General features: G+C 42.9%; 1 protein-coding gene and 1 non-coding gene across 2 annotated transcripts; both read right to left on the bottom strand.

The window, feature by feature from the left end:
* Nucleotides 1-331: 331 nt before the first annotated feature.
* Nucleotides 332-7,432, bottom strand: nop56 (NOP56 ribonucleoprotein homolog). The gene is made up of 12 exons (XM_066646331.1): nucleotides 7,274-7,432; nucleotides 5,989-6,078; nucleotides 5,730-5,844; nucleotides 5,355-5,519; nucleotides 4,648-4,846; nucleotides 3,830-4,017; nucleotides 3,467-3,618; nucleotides 2,229-2,329; nucleotides 1,799-1,947; nucleotides 1,492-1,613; nucleotides 1,161-1,313; nucleotides 332-828 (listed from the first exon to the last, which is right to left on the bottom strand). Exons 1-12 carry the CDS (start codon nucleotides 7,274-7,276, stop codon nucleotides 592-594), a joined length of 1,674 nt encoding a protein of 557 aa, XP_066502428.1. The 5' UTR covers nucleotides 7,277-7,432; the 3' UTR covers nucleotides 332-591.
* LOC136669008 (small nucleolar RNA SNORD57) lies at nucleotides 1,390-1,456 on the bottom strand. Its single transcript, XR_010795582.1, has one exon. It is a non-coding gene; the product is annotated as a small nucleolar RNA SNORD57 (small nucleolar RNA).
* Nucleotides 7,433-7,522: the final 90 nt, after the last annotated feature.

Here is a 7,522-nt window from a genome sequence, read left to right as displayed (position 1 = left end):
CAATTCAATGAGAACCCCGTGTGATACGGCTCCTAAAACACATGCAAGGCGTTTCCCAGTTATGAGGCCGTTAACGTTGAGTACTTGGCATCAAGCACTTTATTTAAAAAAAGTTTGGAACTTTGCAAGTTACTTATGACACAGTACACAGTCATTTGCGCTCACAAGTAATCTTCATTTGTTTGAGAGTTTGATTTTATCACGCCAGATGATACACAAGCTTTTAGAACCACATGTAAGACAACTACAGAGCAGGTAGATGTTCATTCTGAGTGTGAATCTAGACTTGTTACAGGTCAGAAGCGTTAAAAATAGCACAAAAAGAAATGTATATTACATAAACAAAGTTGCTTTTTAATTTTTTTATGTGAACAAGGCACAATGTTGTATGATCAAGCAAGTTCCTCTAGTCTTGAGAGAAAAAAAAAAATAAAATAAAAAAAGCCATTAAATGTTCCATTTGACATTTAACTCCCATTCCTATACATCATTCACTCACATCAGTCCAATAAAATGGAGGGGGAAAAAGGAAACTGTACAGTACTTAAAAAAAAAAAAATAACCAGTTCATTACTGAAGGACGGATTCTCCTCATTCATCCACTGCCTTCTTTTTCTTTCTCTTTTTCTTCTCTGTCTGATCAGGTTCTTGGGCCTCAGCCTCTTCCTCCTTCACTTCAGGCTCCGCTCCCTCATTCTTTCGCTTCCTTTTCTTTTTCGCAGGAGTTGCCTCGTCCACACCATTCGTTGTGACTTCCTCCTCCTCTTTTATTTCCAAGTCGGCGGCTGCCTTCTTTTTCTTCTTCTTCACGACTGCCTCTCCGTTCTCCTGGACATTAATTAAAAAGAGATTAGGGACTAAACTCGGAGGAATTGGGTCTTAAAGCAGACTCTTTAAAAAAACTCTTTAAAACTGTCCTACTCACTTCAGTGACCACTCCCACTGAGAAGGGTTTGGTCAATGGTTCGGAGGAGCTTTTATTTGGCATGACATTTAAAAAGAGACAAGGCCATGTGAAGGTAATGCCTCTAGTCTATGCATGCCTGTGACTACAACCTACACAGCACGGGCTGTTTGTCTTAATACAACGGCGTATACAAGTACCTATGTAATGCACTACTATAAAATTGGATTTGTACATCAAATAATCAAAAACTCACTTGTGTTTCAGCATCTCCCTCTGACTTGACATCGACTTTGTCTTCCTCCTCTTCAGCTGTTGACAGAGCTTCTATCCTTCTCTTTTCACGCTTCTTTTTCTTCTTCTCTTTCTTCTCCAGTTTGCGCTTCATTTCAGCTGCCACCACTCCTGCCTGTAGACAAGGGCACACCGTTGCTCCAACATTCGATGTCCAAAACAACTTGGAAATGTTACCCGTTTCAAGTGCTGTGTCAGGCTCATTAAATCAGTTTTTGCCTCCACATTGGAGTCAGGGAAGATGGATCATCACTCACAGCTGAGAAAAGTAACTGCAGAATAAAGCGACTCACCTCTACCACTGCCTCCTTCATCACGTCGAGGTTCTTTCTTGGGGTTTCTCCAGTCTCATAAAAAGACAGGCGCTCTTCTACCTGGTCACGGAGTTTGTCTCCAAACACACTGGTAGGAACCTCTGTAATTCAGATCAAAACCAAGTCAGTGGTGTCCGGCTCAAGAGTACACGTCTTGTTAGACAGATTAATGTTGCTCAGGTAAATTTCTTCAACATCCCCTCCACAAAGGGCTGGAATACTGATGACGAAAAATAATAGCATCATCGCAAGACACACAAGCTCACATTTCATAAACAACACTCACCTGAGAAGCAATCGATACGGGACGCGATGGTGCACTTGTTGGCGAGGTACCGGGAAATGCGTCCCTTATTCTTGGCGGCTGCACGGCCAATGAACGTGGAATGGAAGATGAGGCCGTACTTTGGCGTATTCCCTCTCGTCTTCAGTGCCCTAGATTTACGGAACAAGTTATAGCAGTCTACAAAACTAAGCATTAGCATATTGAAATAACTGACACCTCGGCCCAGGTTACAGTGGCTACAGCAAAACCATCATTACTGTAACTACCTCTCAGAGCCCTGGGCAGCTGCTCAGACTTGGGGGGAGCACAGGGGAGTGGAATCACTTTTTAGTGCACATGGAAACACTGAAATCAACCACTACGACATCGCCCCAGCCCTGCCATCACAGCAGCTGCCTGAAACCCCAGCAGGGAAGGGGAGCCCCAGTACCTGAACAGGGCCTTCTCCGCTCCCAGGATCTGCACCGTGGACGCAGGGTACTTGGCCAGGTTTGTCAAGCTGCCAGCGTGGGAAATCAGACGAGCACCAACCTGAAAAGCACAGACTTAATTAGCTGGAGAACACCACATGTAAAATGTCACAAGAGATCAGTCCAATATAAAAAGCAAATGAAGAGGGGGAATTAGCATTATGTTTTAACTCTTGCTGTTGAATGCAAAGGTATTGAACACAAAATCTTCCCACCAGATACTGAAGGGCCTCCCCTTAACACCTCGGCTTCACCACAATCTCAAGAGCAATTAGGGATTGTTTGTTTACAGCTTTCTTCCTCTTTCTTTTAACTGAAACGCTGCGCTAAATTTACAACTGCGGTGGGCTACTGGGCTTGTTTTTCTCCACCTGTTTTCAGACAGTGCCGTTAGCAGTCACTGCGCTCCCACAGCACCCCCTCACTGTGGCTCTCTTAAAGGCACATGAACATCTTAGTCGACTTTTAAAGACAACAGTAATTTGATACAAAACACGTCAAAAATCTCCCTCATTTTGAGCTACCGCCCACATTTTCAAATACCAGGGTATACGGTATTATCGTTATATCGCCCAACCCTAAGAGCAACACTTTACAAAGTTAAACAAAACACTCAACTTCAGCACTAGCTCTATGAAAGTGTCAAACAAATAAATACAGTGGAATTTGAGTTCAAACTTGTGTTTATTGATAGTCAGAAAACATATTTCTTACTAATTCAAGGAATAAGGTTTAAAAGACCGTTGACTTGCTAAACTCGGTGTCTCAGATTATACTCGGCTACGTAGCTGCATTACGGAGGTTTATAGTGTCGGATGAATTCGAGTTCGACTTCGATCACATTTACAAGAATAACGGTACCTCTACATTTGAGTTTAGCTTATTGCTAGGCTATTGTCATGAATAATGTTGGTTATTTAGCTAGATACTGTCATAACAGTCAGTCATAACGGTGTTTTACCGCGGCGTTGTTCAGCTGTTGTCCACCAGAGACGTCACGGTCGCGTTCGAGAATTTCCGTAGCGAGCTCGGGTTTTTCCGTCAATTTAATAAAATTTTCAGTTTTAAAGCAAATTAAGCTGCTATTTTCATTTTAATTCATACTTATATCTGTCAGTAACTACAATAATGTGGAATATTCATGGAGGTCCATTAAGTGGTGCTTAGCATTTAAGTTAAAGATTCAGCAGATACATACCACTTCTCCAATCAGAGCTGCTAGATTAGGGGCCACCTGGCTCATTTTGGAGCGCAGGTAATGCTGCAGTTCCTGTCTGTAAGCGGTGAGGGACACAACTCTGCTGGAGAAGCTCTCAATGTTGATCAGGTCAATAGGAGAGATGTCCATACCTGAAAGGAAGTACCCAAAAATATTTCAGATACATAACATTGCAACTCCAGTGTACAAATTTAGGGTGTCCTTAAAGGTTCAGAGGTTCAGTTACAGGATGTACTCTCAGCACAGGGTTTCAGTGGATTGACAGATTACAAATACATCATTACGTCTGAGGTGGGAGAATTTCTTAAAGCATGACGATGTGTGTGTGTGTGTGTATCTTACCCATGGAGGAGCGAGAGGCCTCCAGGATTGCCTGTGCCTTAGCACTGTCCATTGTGATTTCTTCCAGCGCCTCCAAACTCTCCTCACTCAGCTCCTTTCTGTTGCCAATAAACTTGGCCACTTTGCAGTATGTTGAATTGTCACTGACGATCTTGATCAGCTCTGGGAAGTGGTAGCCATACCATTCACTAAAGTGAATAAAAGAGAAGCTTTAATAACAAGACTTTCACAAAGTAGAGAATTAATAAAATGGGGATGGGAAACCTCAAACTAGATTAGTTGCTGGCTGGTCCAACCCAGGCTGCCTGTCGCCATCTCAGGTGGTGGTCTGCCCCACTGACAGACTGAGCATGCCCAAGAAACGGGCTTTAGTGTCCCTCCTTTTCCTGTACAGCCAGCACAGTAGGGGGCGCTGTCTGTGGTAAGCACGGGAGGGTGCTGTAGGTGCATGTTCACATTCACTGAGGATGGCTTTATGCTAATGCTTCAGAAACCCACCAGAGAATATGAACAGCACAGACACATCACCTCAACGCACACACGTGCAGACAACCCAGCGATATGGCAACGTCGCTGAATTTATGCTAGATCTAACTTCAAGTCCAAAAATGGGTTTTAGAATTATTGTAAACATTGCTGACACTGCTGCATATTACTGGACACTGGTTGCACAAATTATTACACCACCATTAAAGTTAGTGGGCAAACCCAATTCCAAATCAGTTAGTACCCAGGCTCTCACACCACACAGAAACAGCCAGTCGAGCCCGAGGTTAGTTTACCAGCCCAGCAACACCACTCAAAACCAAGCAGCATACCGCACACGCATGGAGAACGTGTTGATGTCCTTGTCCAGCTGATCCAGGAGAGCGATGGACTGGATGATCATGTTATCAGCTCGGTTGACGTTGAACTTGACCTTAGCTCTGGAGTAACTGTGACCTAGACCAAGCTGAGCTTTGGAGGCAGCCTGAGCCGTGAGGCCTTTCACCAGGGAATGGAAGTGCAGACGCACACCTAAGGGCAGAAGTGAGATTAGTAAAACCCCCAAGGTGTGGATAGAGCAGTGCTTCTGTAATACAGGTCCAACTGTTCAGCTTTTCAGTATTAAACATCAGACATCAGTTGACAAAAACACATCATTACAGAGGAAACCATGCTGTAACTTATACATGGGGCTGAATGATTGTGTGCTTATTCTATTGCTGTTTTCTGGGTTAAAAAGTAATTAAAATGTTATATAAATGTTGTATAACACGTTCAGTCAGAAACCAACTGCAACCTGCAATGATATAGTGGTACATCTCATGATTAAGCCTCGTCTGGAACAGGGAAACTAGTGTTTTGCCCTGAGGGTTCAGAAGATGTCTACAAAAGTAGGGAACGGGGGCATAGGCTGTGATTTGAAAAACTCTACTCTTTCAAATCACAGTTACTGATTAATCTAATCTCCCCCCCCCCCCCCATTTAAAATCACTCAGCCCCTACCTGTACAAGATGTGACAATGCAGATAATTGTTCTGACCTCTAATGATTTCTGCCACCACTCCTCCAGTCTGGATGGACAGGCCCAACTCTTCTTGCAACGCTGCTCCGATCTTGCCATCGGCCACCCCCAGCATGGGCTTCTTCTTTCCTCCGGAGGGCAAGTTGGTTTCCAAAAACAGCTTCAGATCTGCATGGACGACTCCTGACAGACAGTTTAGCAAACAAGTTAGTTAAAAGCAATCCTAATGAACTAGAACCTACAACGAACCACATACAGCTTGCTTCAAGTACATTACTCAGGTGTTCAGTTACATTGGTAGGTTGTCATCACAGTCATTCAGTGGATTGACAGATTATTGGTACATCACAACACTTGAGCAAACACATTGGAAAGTGCCTTATTTTAATTTACCTTCTGAAATTGCATTGATGTTCTCAAGTGCAGACTGTGCTGATTTGAAAGGGAAAAAAGCTGCCAGCTTCACAACACTGTTAAACTTCCCTATGTTCAGGACACTTTCTTCAACCTGAGGAGAATAAAAAAAAAGACCACCAATTTGAGAAGAGAAAAAATAAAAATCAAAAGCCTTAAATTACATGTAGATTTTAAGAGCTCTATGCCACCCACCAAACACCTTAATGTTCAATTAAAAACAACCCACAAAACACACCTGTGGCAAAAGCATGCCAATCTCCTCCACTTCTTTGACAGCGAACAAGGCATAGCCAGCTGCATGCTCAAAGAGCACGTGTAAGAGCACCTTAGGAGAGAAAGACACAGTTAACACATCATCCTGGTATGTGTCTCTGCAAGGCCAAGAGTTTAACTGAAATTATCCACTGCTATCATACAGTTTGTTTCTATATACATATACACACACAACCACGGTAATGTGTAGCGAAAAAAGAGCACTATGAAACTTCATGATTAAGGGGGGCAGGCTTTTTATAAACTAAATGATATTGTTTTTTTTCTTGCTCAATAAAAATAAGCTGGGTTTTAGAACCTTAATTAGGTTAAATCTTCCAGCTTGTGAACTACTGTTGTAAGTTGTAATACGCACATTAAACGTACTTTAAGGGCACTCCTAGATAAGAACACTGTACAATTATTAAACACCCTCGGGCACTGATTTCAGATTTAGTTCTTTATTTCCATATCGTTTAAATAAACGACGGCACTGTGGACTTTATTGGTATTATAACTGCTGCAAAACACGCATTCGACTACAAACAGATGTGAGTCCACGGAGAAGCTGAAGAAAAGAAAACACGTGGTTCGCGGTTAAAACTGCGACGGCGTTTTAGCTTTAAGCTCAAACTTAATTCACTTTTCACACTGCAGTTTCATTCGAATATGCGACATAAACGGATATGTAAATTTAACTAGACGCTGAAGAGATAAATCCATAAACTCAGGACCATTTTAACCTGTGAGTAAACAGATAACATTAGCACTGATGCTAAAGCAGCTAACACGTGTCTCTACGTTAGAGCCCTCGGTTCAGCGGCCCATTTTCTGCAGTGGTCCGTGCATTTATCACAGTATCGTTAATAAACGACCAAGCGGGATATAAACCAACCAGGTTTAAGTAACTCAACCCCAAAGCTCAGTTGAAAGAGTTAAGTTTACGGGGAGAAAAAAAAAAAAAGCACACGAGACGTGAACTCTAGGCCGAGGCCTAACACCACCATTTAAACACCACACACATCCATTTATAGACTTGGTTATTCATTATCAGCAACTGGAACACAGTAAAAACAATCTCTGAACGCCGATAAATACAGAAAACCGAACACCGTCTTGGAAAAGGATTAAATAAACCACTACAAACGGAACCAGCCTCTCCCTGCTGCAGTCGTGACTCCAGGAGAGAGAGCGCGCGCCGGGAGAGTGTGTGTGCTTTGCCTCTGGTTGAGATTTAAAGTTTAAATAAGACGAGTTTGCATGCTTACCATGTCTGCGCGCCGTGGATAAACCTGCTCTCCGCGACTGGGATCCTGCGGAAAGAACGACCACGTTCACAGGAGGAGCTCAACATGTGCGAAGAGGACACGCCTGATCTCGCGATATTTGCCAAGGACAGCCCCCTGTGATTCTTCCGGAGACGTATAGATGGCTTCACTCAGTGTAAACTCTTTTTATTCCTATCTCTATTGGTCATTGGTACAGTCATTCATACTAAAATAATTCTTTCTTACACT

The sequence above is a fragment of the Hoplias malabaricus genome, chromosome 15, assembly GCF_029633855.1.
Source record: "Hoplias malabaricus isolate fHopMal1 chromosome 15, fHopMal1.hap1, whole genome shotgun sequence".
Taxonomy (NCBI): Eukaryota; Metazoa; Chordata; class Actinopteri; order Characiformes; family Erythrinidae; genus Hoplias; species Hoplias malabaricus.
Note: the sequence above shows the minus strand (reverse complement) of the source record. Positions and strands in the feature narration are given on the sequence as shown.